At 41.0% G+C, this 19096-nt stretch overlaps 1 protein-coding gene across 2 annotated transcripts in view; it reads right to left on the minus strand.

Annotated features, from left to right (window-relative positions):
• Window positions 1–18849, minus strand: part of PPP3CA (protein phosphatase 3 catalytic subunit alpha) — a 306559-nt gene extending 287710 nt beyond the window's left edge. For both annotated transcript variants that reach the window (XM_059065731.2, XM_059065730.2), the window contains exon 1: window positions 18483–18849. In XM_059065731.2, coding sequence (XP_058921714.1) covers window positions 18483–18540 — 58 coding nt within the window. In that variant the 5' untranslated portion in view covers window positions 18541–18849. The remainder of the gene's footprint in view (window positions 1–18482) is intronic.
• Between the last annotated feature and the right edge of the window lie 247 nt (window positions 18850–19096).

The following is a 19096-nucleotide window of genomic DNA, read 5'->3' on the forward strand; positions in this document are numbered from 1 at the left end:
TTGGTAGAGAGATAAAATGTTTGCCCCAGAGTCAAAATTTGACATTTGATAACATGATGTCTGAGATCTGCTTTAACATACTTCACCAAAGAAGAAGAAAAAAGGAATATATAAAGCAAATATAGTGAAATCAGAATATCTCCATGATTAACTGTGAGTTAAGTACATGGGGGTTAATGGTCCTCTTCTCTCAATTTCTATGTATACCTGAAATTTTTCAGAATAATTTTTAAGTGTTCTACTTTTTAATCTCAGCTTCACCACTGATTAGCTCTGTGACCGTGAACAAATTATTTAACTTCTCTTATCCTCAGAAGACTCTTCAGTAGGTTTTCACATTAGCCACCTGATAAGCTTTACCACAGGGATTAAAGGAAACAGCATTTTAAAAAAATAACTGACACTAAGCAGGTCACATCATAGAGACAAATTTAATTTTAATCCAAATGGTCAAATTTAAAGAGAAGCAAAAAGAATGGTAAAGTGTTTCTAAAATAGAAACAGGTGGGTCTACGAAGACTGAAGATGGTTTGCCATCACCCTGCCATTTCATCCTATTATCCCTTTCTTAACAGTCTAGACCAGATTCCATCATAAATAGCAACAAGTAACATATAATGAATTCTCCAGAATGCCATATCCTGAGATAAATGCATAAAAAGGTTTCTTGCATGACAACACAAGGGTCAATGCATGTCAATCAACTAAGGGTGACCTACAGACAAACATCACATCTAGCTGCTACATTATTGCCCTGACTACAAGTAACATGGCTTCTTCTCACACTCACTACTTTCATTTATGAAAATCTCTGGATAGCAGCTGGGGACAGCAGTTCAGGAGGAAAGTAATATCTTGAATACATGCCAAATAATCAAAAGCAAACTATCACTTCTGGTTCCATCTCTTCACAGGACAGAAGTTCAAATAAGAACAGATGGTACCTTTATTATCTATAACATAATTACATAATCATTTAAAAATATACATTACTGGAGACAATTCCATCATTCCAGAAATAAATCCAATCATTCACAAAACCTCACAGTTGGAAACCTTACACAGAGGGAAAGTGCATAACTTCACAATACACAGTTTAGCATAAGAGTGACAGGGAAAAATTATTTTAGATAGTGGATATATAGTAAGCAATTTATGCACATTTCCATTTTTTAAAGAATATGTAGAAATAATGACACATCAAGTCTCACTTATGTCCATTCCAACTGAATTCTAATCCAATGTCACTAAATGGGACTCCAAGGGGCATGATTCTCTTCCATAAGAACAAATTCTAAAGCCTGGAATGTACTGCAAATATGCTGGCCTCCCCCTTTAGTTAAAGAAAGAATAGTAAAATGAGTTCAGAAGTCGTACTTTCTAGGGGAGCTCTGGAAAGAAGCACTCTATGTTAATCTTCTACTCTACAATTTCACTCTTAAGATACAAGTTAAAGCCACATTTTTTTAAAAAAGTAACCAAGCATGTTTCTTACATATTTTTCATACTGTTCTTATATGGAATGAATGGAACGCTTAGTCACTGGTTATTTTACTTAGATATTCCTATATTCCTATCTGAATACAGACTTACCTGATATTTTTCTTGTACTAATAACATTCAAATTATCTATGCGTGCAATAATAAACACTAAGCGTAATCATACCATGGTATCAATTTCCTTAAAAGGTAAAGCTTATTTCAGGCAAGGTCTGGCTCAAGGATTAAAATAAACACACAGCAGGAAAGTTGTAACATATATTCTGTTTCTTCAAGCCATGAAATATATATTTATTTATACATATATACTTATAAATAAAAAACAAGAACTGTCAATGAAATACCCTAGTTGTACTGCACTCTAAGAATTAAGGTTATTCAAATTTTTTCTTCTATGTGTTAATAAACACCTTTAAACAACCACCACCAAAAAAAAAAAAGAAAATCATATTTGAAATCCAAGGTTCACAAAAATGTCACGGGGAAAAAAGGAGAGGAAAAGAAAATATGAACTGAAGATGATTCCAGCAGGGAAGAAACTTTCCCACATACAAAGGTATTAGCCATGAAGCAAGGGAAAGCCAGAGGCCTCAGTATGAAATTGGAGCTCCCTGAATTTACACTCAGGGCATCAAGGCAGGGTGCTCCATCTTTCGTTCCAGCTGAGCTTGTGACCTACAGGTATTTTACCTGCAAGACTTCTCACAGTCAGTCCAACCAGCTTTAGCTAGATCAGAAATGTGTTTAGCAATCATATGAACAAAGAAATAAATTTCTCTAATCACCTGCCTCAGAGAAGCATTAAAATTCTCAATCTGAATCATCACCCTTTTAACTAATTACAACATTGGTTTAAAAGTGCAACTAGGCTAGTCCTCAGCATTTGCCATAGTACAGAATGGTTCCAAGTGGTAAACGAAAAACTCTGATCTCAGAACGATTTGCATTTGCATCTAAAATGCTACGACGAAACCACATAACTCCCTCCTCAAAATGTTTCATGTGACGTCTCCTTGAAGTGGCTTTCACTTTAGCTATGTGTGGCTTCCTTTATTTGCTTTAGTGACAAAAATATGAAAATGAATATAAAAGAAGCAAAGACTCTAAAACAAAGGCCAACAGTAGATCCCATAGCCAGCACTAGATTTTTTTTTCATGGTTTTAACCTAGAGGAAAAACTCAAGGTCCAATAAAAATACCTTCTTTATGTAACTCACAGTTAGCACTCTTTTTATGTTTTAGATTAGTTTGTCTTACAACACCATGATAAGGTCAGCAGTGCCAAGTAAAGCCCGGTTAACAGTCCCACTGTTGGTGAACCTCAGCTACATATTTCTAAAAAGGAAGCCCATATACCTGCCCCATTAGAAAGCTACATTTTTCTCCCACAGGAAAGGCTGATGATGTTCCCCTAAAGTGATTTCCGGCAGTAACAATATTTTACATAAAAACAAATCCCTAATAAACTCTATTTTCTATCAATTCATTGATACCAACTAATAAATTTGGCCTTGACTACACTTGAGCTTAGTGTCATGGCGGTAAAAGACCAGGATCTGGAGTCCAAATACCTGCTCCACCACTTACTCGCTGCATGACCTTGGAAGGGTACTGAATCTCCCCTAGCCTCAGTGTGATTAGAAGGATAGAGCTAGGTAATGCATGTGCAGGGCATATACATTAATGTTATTAACATTTTTAGAGTAGAAAGCTTGTGTGTGTGTGTGTGTGTGTGTGTGTGTGTGTGTGTGTGTGTGTGTGTGTGTGTATTCACTTTATTATTTATTTAGTTACTTTGCGCGAGATCCTATGGAGAAACAAAGTAGCTGACAGGTTAACAAAGTGTTCTCTTCAAATATAATCAGGTGAAATAACATATTACAAGACATATGCCATTAATAAACACACCAACTCTCTAACCATTATCGATGGAAAATTCATTCCTTCCACTCCCTGAAATGACAAAAGATTAAAGTAAGTCTCAGGGCAGGCAAAGGCATTGGAAAATTTCTTTTAATTTATCATTCTAAAGTACAGCTATAGAAAAACACATCAATTAGGTAAGGAAAAGGTCAAGGACAACGATTACTCAAGCACCTCTCCTTTTTTTTTTTTTTTTTTTTTTTAACAGAAGCCAAAAGTTTTTTATTAACACAGGTGGGATTTTTTCCCATGTTATATATGCAGAACCTAAAATAAAGATTTGTGAACTCACTCATCCAAACTGACTGGCTCCAAAAATTCATTTGGTTGCCAGGCTTAAATAAAGGCCTAGGCAAATCTACTAAGGACATAAATTGGGGCAAATAACTAGAAAGAAGAGGTAAAAGAATCCACATGTTTAAATAAAAGATCTAAAAAGGCTAGAAGCTTATATTATATTATTAGCCCAAGCTAATGCTTGTGCTTAGAAGTGTATAAAACAATTACAAAATCCAGAGTAAAGGAGACCTGGCTTATATGTTTACATGAAAATGCCTGGGGAGATGGATAAGGAAGTCAGGGATTCCGTAAGTCAAGCGTACTAGAAAAAGTAATCCAACTTGGGCTACATTAATTAAAAGTATGATATTGGAGGAGAAAAAAAGGAAGTACTGATATCACTACGTTTTAGTGATGATCAGGTATAGCTTTTCCAGTCAATTCGTTTGCTGGAGGGAAAAAAATAAAAGATTAATTATGTGCCAGTCATCATACTAAGCCTGGGGAGATGAAGTGAATAGAGGCTCGTCCTTAAAGATTTCACAGTTAAAGAGAAAGTTGTGCTGCAAATGTTTGTGATACCCTGTGTGTACCAAGTACAAGAGGAAGCACAGACAGCTATGCCTGAGGGGATCAGAAAAGTAAGTTTTACACAGAAAAAGGACACAGTAATGAGCAAGAGTGTTCCATGCAGAGGTACAACAAACAGAAAACCATAGACGGTATCACTGAGATTTTAAAGTTGTTCAGTTTAGTTCCATCAACTTTATACAGACCAAATAGCCCCATGCATGCAGAAGACACATGTGAATAAAAAATATGCTCCCAAGAACTTATATTGTAATAAACTGAAGACACTTAAAGTAAGTTCAGCACAATGTGACATATGCTATATATATTGTAAATATTCAGGCAATAAGGGTCAAATCCTGTAATATAAAGAATTCCTAAAATTCAGTCAGAAAAAGATCACCAAAAATGGGATTAGCTGAATCAGATGTTCATTGTTAAATGATCACTCTAATGATAATGAATGTTAGAGAGGGGACAAGTTTGAAAACAAAGAGACTAATGTTGGGAGGCTACTGCTTCCCTGGCTGAAGTATTTAAAAGATCTGAACTGAAGGACAGATTTAATTAACTGGACAGATGGTGGTCACAATGCACCCAGGATAGAAAACACAGGAGAACAAATACCCCCACTTTACTTTCACCATATCCATCCACAGCAACTGCTGCATATACGGTTTGAGAGAAAGATCCGGACAAAAGACTAGGTAGCAAATACAGATGTGTTCATCATCAGCCTATAAGCAGTAGTAAATCCTGTGCGTATAAAGGAGGTGAAACTGCCTGGAAGAACTTGTAAAGGGATAAAAGAACATGTAGGATTCAATCAAGACGAGCTGCCGAGCCAGAGAAAGAGGGAATCCATGAAAGACAATGAGGACAATGTTTCAGGAAGAAAGAGGTGGCCCGCCACGTCAAGTGTCACAGAGACCAGCAACTGGACAGTCAGTGGTGGCCTCTGCCGTGTACCGTTTCAGAGGAATGGTAGAGGCCCCCAAACTACAATGGATTTGACAGTGGGGACAAAGGATATGCTTTAATGCAGGTGACTTCTAGAAGAAGAACGCTGCGCTTTCAAGGGAGCTGTCCAACAATAAAATAACAATACCTAACAGCTACCGAGGGCTCTTTTTTGAGCAGGCAGTAGGGAAGGCATTTCACATACAATTCCTCTCCTGGCTACCACCACCTCCAAAATCAGTATTACTGTTTCCACTTTTCAGTTAAGAAAAAAAATGGGTTCGGGATGATTACATAACTTCCCCATGAACACACAGCTGGCTCACCGAGAAAGGAGGATTGAAATGCAGGTTCTGTCAAACCATAAACCAGTACTCTTTGCACACTCTGATGCTGCCTCCCGATCACTGGAAATTAGGGGGGGTAGGGAGTTACTAACCATTTTACAGGAAGGTCTATTTTTTTTTTGGAAGATAGCTAACTAGTTGACTTTAAAAGTCACTTCCACCTTCAACAGCCCATGATTCTCTCATATACTTTGCTCACAGGTAGCTGTAATGGCTACAGAATTTCAGATCTAAATGCTCATCACTCCTTTTGCAGCACTTTTTATGCCATCTTCACTTTAAAATAAGCCCACATCTTAACAATGTGCCTGTCATGCAACACACAGAGAAAATTAATATCGGTTCCATTTATTTTTGCCAAAAAAAAGAAAGTATAGTCTCTGAAGACAGTCACTTCCGTTTCCGCACTCCACAGCATGCTGCATCTTCTGCTATTACAGTAATTATAACTTATATTGTGATTTGCTTTCACAGCCCACACTGGACAGTAACCTTCAGAGACTGTCTTCTTTATTGTAAGCTCCGAGAACATAGCACAGAGCCAGGAAGCGGGGGGCACTGAAACTCTAATGCGTGTGTGCGTGGACAGAATGGATGGAGAGATGGATGGTGTGGCAAGTGAAGGAAGTAATATTTTTTAACAGTTATTTTACACTTGATAATGGATTATTTAATCTATTTACCAACTGGGGGATATTACAATGACATACTTAAAGGAAGCAGTATGGAAAATTGAGTGACAAGAGGCATGGGATATGGATTTAAAGAGAAATGAACGTTCACTCACAAAAAGGCTCCTAAAACACACGATTTTTCCTGGATTCAATACCACCCAAAGGCAAAAGAAAAAAAAAAAACAACTAGTCAATTCACTAAATTATTTTTTAAAGATCAGTTACTTTCAAAACCTCTATCAAGAAGGCCAATCTTACCCTAAATAAGTAATTTATAATGGAATTTCAGGTGTGACCTCTAGGAGATGTTCGAGGAGAGAAAGCTTCGTAAGGCACTTTGAAATCACCCCAGAAGTGCCTACCTATATGTTTCAAGATCTATTCAATCTACAGATCTGGCTAGCAAAGGTCTGTTCTCTACTCTCAAGTCTCAGACTTTTTTTTCTATCAAGATGCATATGACATGACATTCACTTGCACAGAACACTGGCATGAGTGAATCCAGGTTCTAATAAACTATCCTCAAAAATGCTCACGGAAATGAAGGCAAACACTGCCACAGCTTACAAGAATGTCTGATTTCCACTGTGATTAAAGGCATATCGGTAAGATCAAGAAGACTGCAAGCTATGCAAATACCCACCGTGACAGCTGCAGCTCGCATCCCTTCCTCTCCCGCATGAGGAAACACATCAGGATGAAGTGAAAGTAACATTTTAAGGCTGAACTTGAATCCACCCTAGTTTATATATAGATATTTTAAAATAAGTCATTTGCAAACTTCTCTACGTTGTTATCAGTAGCTGTTAATACCTCACAGCTGACTGTAACACAGAAATGTGTTGTGACACTGCAGTTGGAAGCCACTGGCCTCTTTTAGGCCTCGGTGAAACTTAAACTAGTTATCAAATTACAATCGGACTCACTGGGTTAGCCAATTTCAATGGCCTTAGGAGCTGTTTATCAACAACTATGAAAGACAGAGTGTGCCAGAAGTTAGAGCAGGCAGAAGAGACAGGTTTGGGCTCTGGTCAAGTGGGATGCTGAGGTGCCTTCATGGTGTGATTTGAAAAGTAAACAAGGAACTTGGCCTGTCCTCAAATTACCCCACTAAACCACCGTGGTGTCAGGCTATCACGCTGTCTTTAGTACTCGCCTGTATTACAAACAAAAGCAAGCAAAATACAAACAATGCCTACAGAAGTCACTGGTAACATGCATCTGCTAGCCAGGTTTTCTGGAAAGCTCCTGGTTACAGAGCAGATTAGGTATTCGATACCTTAAAGCTGCAGATGCAGAGGCACTGGGAAAAGATACAACTGAAGGAAAATTCAGTAGGAAAGGCATGAGAAGAGCAAGCATCCTGACGCTGGAGGTCCTCGCCCAGACAAGGGACATCACGGGATGGATGCTAGACTGGCCCCCCAAGTGAAGGACTTGAGTTCCAGGAAGCTTAAAGGTTAGCACAAGGGCGCAGAAGGGCAAGAACAGTGAAGCAAACAAGCCCATGGTGCTGGAGGTACCACAGAAGGAAGTAAGCCAAGATGAACCTTTGCCCACTTCCCCAGTTTCAAGAGACCCTGACAACCTGATGTGGTTTTACAACAAGGCTACTGGGATGGGGAAAAGCCCAGAAACCATGACATGTGGGGAAAAGCTAGAAGAGGTAAGAACAGGAAAGCTGTTTTTAGTATCAAATAAGCTCTCTTGTAAAAGACAGAAAAGGTTCATTTCATCGAATTCTGTAGGGCAATGCAAGGAACTACAAACATGTATGTCAGAGCATCTGACTGAGGTCAAACATAAGGAAACATCCTGACAGGCAGAAGTGGCCAGGATAGAGCAGGAGATCTTAAGAAGTCGGGAGCTCCTTCTCACTACATATGTTCACAAGGCAGTGGAAAACTATCCCTCAGAGAGTCTGGAAAGGGGTTCCACGCTGGGGATAGCCTGAGCTAGATTTCTGGGGCACTGTCCCATTCTAGGAGTCTGATTTGTTCACTGTGGTTAGGGTCAGACTTGAGCAAGTGTAAGAGATAAAAGGTTTCCCACATAAACTCTGAACCCTCTCCCCAGTTCACAATCAGAGGACTAGCTCCAGGCTGGACAGGAGTTAGATTGGCAAGGTTTCCCCTAGCTTCAAATTTTCATAATTTTAGTCTTAGATCTCATTTACACCCAAATAAATGAGGATCATGTATTTCTCTCTATTCAGAAGATCCCCACAATGCGTTCTAGGGTTAAATGTCCTTGACTGGTTATAAAAATAAAAAATAAAAAATCACCTAAATCCCTAATGCTTCGGAACAGTGTTTTCTCTTATCCACTTGATAGTGGTGATGGATAACATCTGAGTGTGATCTGCTGTAGAAAGAGACTTTTTAAAATATGTTAAATCTACAGTTAAATCACCACTCAACCTTTTCTTTTCAAGACTTAAGAATCTCTCAGTTCCTGTCACAATTTAAAATCCTTTAGTCACTCGGAGGGGACCTCTTTTTCTCCCCCCACCCCCAACATATTCCAAATTTTCTACATCTGTTTCTGGAAGTGCATGTGCAGTGAGACAGAGCTCTCATGTAGAATTCTGAGAGGTGAACACAAGAGCAGCACCCCCGCCGGCTGCTAAACGCAGATCGGCGAAGGTTGACAATGATGAGATTTTTATGTAGGAATATAGTTTCACTGGTCTTCAGCTCCTTGAAGGAAAAGTATTTCTGTGCTAGGGAGACATTAAATCCTGGCTCATAAACCAGAACTGGGAAAGCCCCGGCTGGCCTGCTTTAACGGGGAGCCATATGACCAAGTCTGGGCTCGTTGCAGACCCATCTGTGGTCCTCTGTGACAGCCAGCAGAGCAGGCAGCTCACCACGCTGCCTCCCCGCTGATGTGGATCCCAGGGCTGTGCTTTCCTCAAAGCATTCACCCTGCAGATATGCCATCAGGAGAGCTGACTCACCAGCAGCCGGTACTCCCAGCCTTAAGACTTTCTGGTATCATTACACAGACATCTCCTATTTGGGCCTGCGGTATGTTTTACATCTCTGTTTTGATTCCTACACGTATTGACCTTTATTCATTTGGATTTGTGCGTTTCTCGAGATAAGCAGTATGATTGTGAACCCTGGGCCTCCCAGATGCCTGTCGCGATAGCTCACCCCACAGCCTGGGATCATCTCCAATCTTCCTGAGGAAAAACAACATCACCTCACTTTGAGTAAATCGACCTATACACCCTTCGACACTGACTCACGGAAAACGAAGCACTCCCTGGGTAAGCCACTATTGCCAATTATGCTGCAGGCTGGCTATTAGGCAAAAAACATACAAGCCCAATTATAAGACAGAGTATTTCAAAACTCACGTGAAAAGCACCTTCTACAGGATGGGCGCTTACAAGTCAAGAAACTCCTCACGTTTGTGAGCCACCCGTGATTTAAGATCCACGAATTTTCAAAACAGAAAAGAGCCCTATAATTTAAAATTTTAAATCGCTCTTATCCTTTATCTATTATTTCATTTATTTAACAATCATGCATCAAATGCCTGTTCTAGGGTAGGCCCCGTGCTAGGGCTAAAGATACAAAGATAGGTGGAAGCAACCCCCAGTCTTCTGGGCTCTCCACTTCTGGGGAGGAGAGGCAGTCAGGTAAACAAATCATCACAGCAACACGCTCTATTCAAGGTGTCCGCTGTGAGACCGAAGAGACTGAGTCCCTTCACTCCAATGAGTGAAGGTATCAGGAGATGTGGGTCCCAGAGGAGGTGACATTTGAACTAAAGCTGTAATAATGCGAATTAAATGATGAGAACTGTTATCATGCCAATAATCAGACCCACACAGAGAGGGTATGCATGTAACTTTAATTTATTAACATTAAATATACACAGCAGACCAACAATGCCAGGTTTAATAATAAAAAGAAATGTAATTCCTTTGTAAAAAGCAAAAAAATTATAGCACAAACTTGAAGCCCTGACTCAGGTTCTGTCATTTTAGGAGAATATATTGTGCTTTTAATTTAATTTGATAAAATGGCATAGCTCACAGATGTTTAAAACCAAATGTCAATGGATGGCTTAAAGCCCATTTAGAATATAAGGAGTCAGCAGAGTTGGTGCCACCTTTTTTAATGGCCCCTGTATCTTCCCACTAGATAGCATCCAGTGCCACTGGGTGGGCAGAGAAGGGCAGGAGCTTATGCTGGAGAAGGCTGCATTTGTGGATTACAACAGCTTTACAGAATATGATGAATTGAGATGTAAACAAAGGAAGAGAATTTTGCTTTGTTTTGGTTTCGATTTTTCGTGTTTTGTTTTTTGTCATGAGATTTGTCAGGTCATTGTTCTCTTCAAGTACAAGTCTGGACAACAATTAAAACATAGAAATCACCCAATAAGTCAAACACTGAATGATTAACATATCTTTTCTCACTCGTCAAAAATTGATCGGCCTAAGGAGAAATACAACAGAAACTGAAAGAAAGCTTTCAGGTTCAAGCTAACATGCTAAATTGAAAAGGATTTAGCCTCCTTTTAAACTCAGCTGGCATAAAGCCAGTCCAAATGACCAAACAACAAAACTGCCCTCAATCGAACTGTGTCACCTTCGTAATGCCTCCTTCTCATACCCCATTCCCTGATGTCACTGGAGAAGGCAGCATCCCAATTACCCAGGCAGTCATCATATAGAGCCATCTACAGAGAATCAAAATTTATATAACACACTCAAAATAAACATATAATGTGTCTCCATTTATGGCTTCAGGAGACACGTGATAATTTTGCATTGCCCAAATCATTCAACAAGAATTTATTCAGGGCTTCCCTGGTGGCGCAGTGGTTGAGAGTCCGCCTGCCGATGCAGGGGACACGGGTTCGTGCCCCGGTCCAGGAAGATCCCACATGCTGCAGAGCAGCTAGGCCCGTGAGCCATGGCCACTGAGCCTGTGCGTCCGGAGCCTGTGCTCCACAACAGGAGAGGCCACAACAGTGAGAGGCCCGCATACCGCAAAAAAAAAAAAAAAGAATTTATTCAGTGCCCAAAGTGCAAGGCATTGAGCTAGGCACTATTAGCTAGGCACTGTATTTCCCAAACTAAAAGTGTGAATACACATTTTAACAAATCATTTTATGTAACATCCAAGTAAATGCAGCAACCTTGGGAGATACAGTTTAGACACTGACATACTAAAATTTCCAAAACATTCCAATACTACATAGAGACAACTGAACATTTTAAATCAGAAGTAGTTGCTCCTCCCAAAAAGAAAAACTGGAGCGATACAGTCACTGTACAAAGAGACTCTTTAACTCTTAGAATCCTGGAGCTGATGGGAAATTTTTTTTAAATTTAGATCCATATGAATAAAATATTCTCTCTAAACATCAACCATCATTCTTCGGGTTTCACAACTATAGAAAGTATCTGAAATCGACAAATATTGAAAGGTGGTATGTCATAATCTCAAGGCAGCTGTTAACTTAAAACTTTGGTAATGTACTTGTTTGTTTTGCTCTTTTGCAGAGACATGTAGAATTTCCAGCTGTAAGGGACAGAAGTTCAAAGAAAGTCAGAGAGACCACCTTTTAAAATAGAGCTGAATATATTTTGCTGTGAGGCAAAAAGCACAGACTAGGGAAATAAAAAGAAAAACACAAAGTTCTATTCCTCTCTATCATGGTCTCAAAAGGAATCCATCCAATTCCAAAAACACAGCATTTTAATAACTGATAACTGCTTCCTCAGAGTTTGTATTTTTTTTAAATACCTGCATGTGCACTTGTGAAATGGATTTGAGATTCCAGCAATAGGAATAGTCCACCTGCTTTAAGCCATTATTCAGAACCCCCACCCGTGGAGGAATATGAAATTTTTAATTTGATTTCTTATATGAAATATAATGGATGGCTTATCAATGAATACAGCCTGTATGAATACAGGAGATGGAAATATTATAAAGTAAAATGGGTTAAAAATGCCCAAATGCAAAGAATATTAAAGACAGTTTACAAACTGAAACCCTGTTTCAGTCTACATCATTCCTACCTGATGACTGTACTTTAAAAAAGGAGTAGATCGCCTAAGAAACACTGGCTCCTATTTTCTAGAGCTTTCCCTAGAAGTTAACAAAATCCTCAAACCTACTAGTAACAATATGGGCCATTATCTGTAGTTCAGACAAACAGTCTTACAATAACACCTTTCAAAATAAAAGTGAATAAAACTCCTTACCAGGAGAGTACGCTATTTCTATTTCTGCGTATATATTGACATGAATAGAAAACACTGTTTAACAGTTTTCCTTTAGTAAACTTCATGCTAAGATCAAACCAGATTACAACATTTATCATCAGAATTTAAATTTCTGCTAAATATAAAGATATAAAAGCTTCTCCTAATAAAACTATTTTATAGGGCTTCCCTGGTGGCGCAGTGGTTGAGAGTCTGCCTGCCGATGCAGGGGACATGGGTTCGTGCCCCGGTCCGGGAAGATCCCACTTGCCGCGGAGCGGCTGGGCCCGTGAGCCATGGCCGCTGAGCCTGCGCGTCCGGAGCCTGTGCTCCACAACGGGAGAGGCCACAACAGTGAGAGGCCCGCGTACGGCAAAAAAAAAAAAAAACAAAAAAACCTATTTTATATAGCCAGTAATTCAATAAGGAAAATTTCAAAACAAAATGTGATATCCTAAATATTACTAAAAGAAGTGACAGTTTCAAACAGATGCTCAAGAGAGAAGAGCATCTTTGCCAAAAGAAAGAATTTGCTTACACTCACACCTCCATTCTAGTCCCACCTGTGACCAACCATTCTATCTATTCTGGCTCCATTTCTTCAACCATAAAATAAATGTTACATGAGCTACCACTGTAGACCCAAGGCATTCATGAATTTCAATATTAATAGTTCTGACTATTCTTGAGTGACCCTGAAAATACATTAACACACTGTCATTTGTAATTCTGTGTCAGCAGTGACTGAATTGCCATCCCCAGGTGAGTGGACCAAGGGTAACCTTCCAAGCTCTCAACTCCCATTTGATGATCTTCTGGTTCTCACAAGTGAGTGGTGAGTACAACTGCTGCCTATTTACATATAGGAAAAGTAGCCTGTTATGTTATTAACACGTAACAGTGGAATTATAGGAAGCTGGAACTCAAAATCTCACTATTATTCCTCTTGAACATCAGGAGAATGCTACACTAGAAAGCTGTTGAAAAAATTAACAAAATGATTTTTTAGTTTTTATCAAAGTTCCATATCATTTAACTGGATTTGCTAAAAGGAGACTATGTCTAGAAAAATGCTGTTTTCCAATGAGGTCACTCTAAATGGATTCTTTATTTGGTTTCATAATTAGTTTCAACTTTACACATGGCTGACACAAAAAAGATAAGGAAAAGCAGAAGAGGCCAATTATAAAAGCTATAAACGCACACTAGTCAGTCATATTTCATATCTCTAAAATTACAAATAAAAGCACATCATAAAGAAACAGATCTTAAAAGGCATATTTTTAAACTAATCTAAACAAATATCAGAGTAAACCTCTAACTAGAGTCTAAGGTGTTACTTTTTTCACATTTTAACTGGATGTCTTATATTGTTCTTTAAAGCAGAGGTTCTTCCCACAGTTCCCAAAAAACTATTATTTTTTAAATGTTAATTCTTCTAACTGAGGGCACTGGAATTTCCCTGAATCCCAGTTGCAACTGTTGCTTAAGCCTTAAGTTTACAGAATGTTTTGAAAACAATGCACTTGTGTTATATTTACTTTATAGTAGAAATTCTGAAAGGATTAAGGAATAGACCAATCTAATTTGTAATTAACAGCATTAATTTGCATGGTGTTCACTAAGTCCTGAAAAGAATTTGTTCTCTTTTGAAGGATATTCACCATGCCCAAATCGTGTTGCTTATAGTATTAATTAGATTAGCAGTCCCCTTTCTTCACATCCAGTGCTGATGTAAACTTCAGCCACCAAACAATGACATTTAGTCAGTTTCAATTAATGACACTGAATTAATGCAGTTTTACTATACTCAAATGGAAAACCAGATACATGGAAAAGCTCAACTGATGGTAACAAACATCAGTAAAATAAATTCACAATGAGCTCTTGACACACTGCAAAGAAATGGCGTTATTTAATATTCCATTTCAAGATCTAAACATGACAGTTATCACTGATGTACCATATTTTTGTTTCCTTTAATTAAGTAGTATCACCAGCCTCATTCAGCTAGAAACACTAGTGGCTGGAATCCTTATTTACTTAACATTTTACTTAGCTACAATCGTCTTGCTTATAAGATCCTAGATAGCTTTCCAGAATTTTTCTATATGTACTTTGTCTACACAAATACTATATAAGCTGACAATACACAGAAGGACAGCTCCTTTTTTTGCATTCCCAAGAGTTAAAAGCAATCTGACATAAAGCACAAGAGTCCCCTAACTAGAGTTTTTGAGAAATTCCCCAAAACACTTCCCAGGAATTGACCCCTCAACAACCTACCATGGTATCTGGAATTTCTACCATTAAAGTCAGTTTGGGTTAAGGTAAAAGGTCCATTACAAAATACCTGGAGATGGGAAGAGAGGAAAGGGCAAGAGACATAACAAAGCAGCAGACTTGTCACATACAGTTCGATTTCCTTCAAGTGTTTAACTGTCATATAAGCAAAGTTCTAAAGCCCAGCCCCTAGGGAATGTTAGGGCCACATGAAGAAGAGTTAAAGACAGGAACAGGCAGGGAGACATGAATGGAAGCCAGAGTGTGGAACAAGGCCTGTGGAGCACCACTGAAGAGAAAAAACCCGACTATGGGTTGTATTAAGGGAGGAGAGGGGGAAATAGTTATTCTTCTATTTATTGCCTTCTGTCTATTGCCTTCTCTCTTTCGCCTTATAATTATACAATGTTTCTTTTTAAAAATATAAAACAGTAAATGGATCAAACTATTCTGCTTTCCAACAAATGGCACTACCAAGATGTTCTGTCTGAATTGTTTTACTTTCCATTGTTTTTATGCAAGAACAGACAAAATGAAACAGCCCAAGCTTTGCTAGATGAAGTAACTTTCTTTCTGACGTTATCTAAACGAATGCTTTTCCTCTCTAATGCTGCCATGGCCTTCCATTTTTAAGGTTTAAAAACTGACCAGGGTCTGTGAACACACTCAAGAAGATGCTGAAAATCTGAAAAATTACAGTCAGTCGAGACTAAAACTCAACCTACCTACCTTTCTAAAGTTGCATTCTGGAAATACAAATCAAGAAAGCCGTCACATCATCGCATTACTACAAACAAAACCACATGTACAGCTTTATTTGTACACAGCAGTTTGTTATACAACAAAAGCCAGATCACACTAATGAAGATAACCGCAAACAAACGCCATGGCCTGCCTCAGTAATAATGATCTGAATTCTTCTTACTTCTACTTGTGAGTCAATGTTATCTGTACTTGATAAAGTGAAAGAATACTTAAGGAGCACAAAAATTTCATTTGCCTACTTTAAAAACATGAGTCAATCTCAGATCACTGAGATAAAAGTTCTAACAAAATTTAGAGTAAAGTCATGGCTTCATGGCTTCATGAACTGTGTCCTATTGAATTTTTGTAAATGTGAAAAATCATTTGGTAACCTGTATTCCATTCTGCAAACATGTATCTCCTACTCATTAAGCATATACATATGTTTTCACGTGGAAATACTATGTCATAGAAGACTGATAAAAATAGATTATCATCTCAAATGATGATAAAAATCATACGTATGACAAAATGTCAAATCCAACTTTCAATAATGCCTTTTAAGCCAACCATAAAAAGTCTATAAGAAAGCATAAGAAGAATAGCAGTAGTATATCCACCTTAACATCAGGATTCATCATAAAACCTTTTCTATAAACAAAATTTCACATCAAGATTTAAAATTTCACATCAAGATCCCTATCAAAATATATGCAAAATTAACTTTTCCTATTTTGAATCTATTACATCCAACTGCATTTCAGTTCTGCAAAAATAGGTAAACCAAATTTTTTTGAATTATGGTGGTCATGTGTATGTATAATGAAAAGCCGTTTACAATAGTACGTATATAATACAGTACTGTAAAAAGGCAAGACAAAATAGCCATGGAATGGTTCAATGGGCTCTTTCACATCAACTGGTAAAGACATCAAGCCAGAATGTATGAACAATTATTTTCACATTCTTCACTTGATGATAACTTTACATTTACATTAAGAAGCCACACTTTGCGATTTAAAACAGAGAACTGATCTTATATGTACACATATGAGTGTTTTCTAATTGCTGACACATTTACTGCTATCATTTTAATTGTAAGCTTTACATCAAGTGTTTTGAAAAAAGGTAATCTCAACATACAGATTGGCGTTACACCTAAACTTCACACCTTAGGGAGATATTTGTTATTCTCTGGTATTTCAGCAAAAGGTCTTAATTTTTGAAAATGTCAACAGAGGCCCTTAACACAAAACATAGTTCTTTTGAATGAATGTGAATTGACTGTTTACATGAGAATCCATGCCTGCAGAAAGAATAGCTGTGCATCAGTAGACCTATTTCAAGTCATTTTTGTAGCGATATTACCTCCTTATTTTGATGGGTCTGTGAATACTGCACTGAAGCAGGAATGATTCTAATAGAACCCAAACGAGAGAAGAGAGAAGACACACATACACACACTCACACGCACATTACTTTAAAAAAAACAACTGAGCAAACCCGAGTGAAGCAATGAATAGTTCCGAAGCCCCACAAGGACTTATGCATCATGCATGGTCTTTAGACTGCTGGGTTACTTCACCTAAGTGCTCACGGCGCATAATGACTTCATTGCCTTGCACTCTACCTGCATGCTCAGGCCACATTAGATACTATCTCTGTTCTGCACACAACACACAGGCATATAAACACACACACTTTCTCTCTACACCGTCCAGCGCCGTTTCCAATTTCAGAGGCCCGCTCTGCGCGGAGCCCGTGCCCATCCCTACTCTGCTCCGCGTCCTGCCTCCAGGAACGTAGGGCTACTACATTAAGTAGAGATACTACTTAATCCTGGTGTATCTGCTCTGTGGCCTCATCCTTCCAGGATTCACAGGATGGTTCCTCCCCCACTCCACCACGGAATACAACGGAGACGGCGGATTCCCCGGTGCGAAGGAGGAGACCGTTACCTGTCCCCTTCCCCACCCCACGCATCCCGGCTTCTCTTCGCCAGAAACCCCAGGGCCCTCGTCGCCAGGAGTCTGTGATCCCGGGGCGGGGGGGGGGGCGGTGTGGAAAAGCCAATGACAGGAATCAAATAGCCCGTTAACAAGCGGGTGCCAGGGGCACGGAAGAAGTGAGCGGGGTGAGGTTACCACCGGCGAGGTGTGCTCCAGCAGGGCACCCTTCAAGAGCAATGACAGCTCGGCGGGGGCAGGCTGGGGGCGGCGAAGGAGACTGGGGAACCGCTTTCCGTGTCTCTCTCAGGGCCTGCGGGGGAATCCCGGGGCGGCAGCGGCGGGGCTCTCGGGTCGTTCCCCGCCTCCCACGCCCCCTGCGCGTCCCCTCCGCCAGCCCCCCCTGCGGCCGCCCCCGCCCCGCGCGGAAGGAAGCGCCGGGCTCCCCCCACGCTCTCCCGCTCTCTCGCGAGTCCTGTGCGGGCCCTTTCAGGGGCAAGGGAAGAGGGAGGGGGCACGCAGGGAACTGCTGCAATGGAGCGCCGAGAGAACCCTGCCCGAGCGAGGCAGGCGGTGGAAAGCCACGGCCACATAAAAATGCCATATGAATTTTTGAAAAGCCATAAATCACCCCTCCCTCTGCAAAAGAAAACCATAAACCCGATCCCATGCAAGACTGCGAGCAGCCACCCACTTCCTATTTCTGTCACAGCAGCTACACCCTGCCAGCAACCACCCCCCGGCGCCCCCTCCCGCTACCGCCACCGCCAACCCCGCCACCGCCTCCCCTCGGCTCAGCCATTTGCCAACTGACGCCCCCGTTATATAAAAATGCCCCAAGTGGGGCCGGGTGGGAAGCCTGGGGGAAGGGCGCGCGACGGAGGGGGGTTCGAGGGTTGCACAATATCCTAGAAGGTCCGTGGCTGGAGCCGGGAGAGAACCCGGGGAGGGGGGAGGGGAGGTGAGCCGCCCGTCGCCTGCGGCACACGGTGCACCCGGGCGACCGCGGCGCGCCGCTTACCTTTCACCACCCTGTCGGTCGTCGACAACTTGGGATCAATTGCCTTGGGCTCGGACATCTCCGGCCGCCGGGGGACAGCGACGCGCTGCTCGTCCGTCCTACTGCACACCCCGATCGGACCGGCGGGCCAGACACTCAACGCCGCCGCCGCGCTGCAAACCGCTTGGCTGGAGGTCTGGGCTCTGAGCTGGCTTGAAAGTTACTGCCTTCTCCGCGCGTCCCTCCTCCTCCTTCGCCGCCGCCGCCTTCACTCCTCCTCCGCCGCCGCCGCCAGCCCCGCCGACTCTGCTCCGGGCTGCGCGTGTGTGGTGGTTATTTATTTATTTTCTAAGCACGCCTCTCGGTTCTTCTTTTATTCTTGGGGGAAGGGGGATGGGGAGGGGAAGCGCACACACGAGCACCCACCCCGGCACGGAGATCGGGCACCGCGGAATGGAACCCCACGCGCGCACACTGCCGGGATTAAGACCGATCACATGGGGAGGGCCGGGGGCGAGGGAGGAGAGGCAGGGCCGCCGATGTCAGTGCCACCAGCCGCGCCTCGGCGTCCCCGGCGGCGGAGAGGCGGCCGCCGCTGCTGCTGCTGTTGCTGCTGCTGCCGCCGCTGCCGCTGC

The sequence above is a fragment of the Kogia breviceps genome, chromosome 6 (assembly GCF_026419965.1).
Source record: "Kogia breviceps isolate mKogBre1 chromosome 6, mKogBre1 haplotype 1, whole genome shotgun sequence".
In the NCBI taxonomy this organism is placed as follows: domain Eukaryota; kingdom Metazoa; phylum Chordata; class Mammalia; order Artiodactyla; family Physeteridae; genus Kogia; species Kogia breviceps.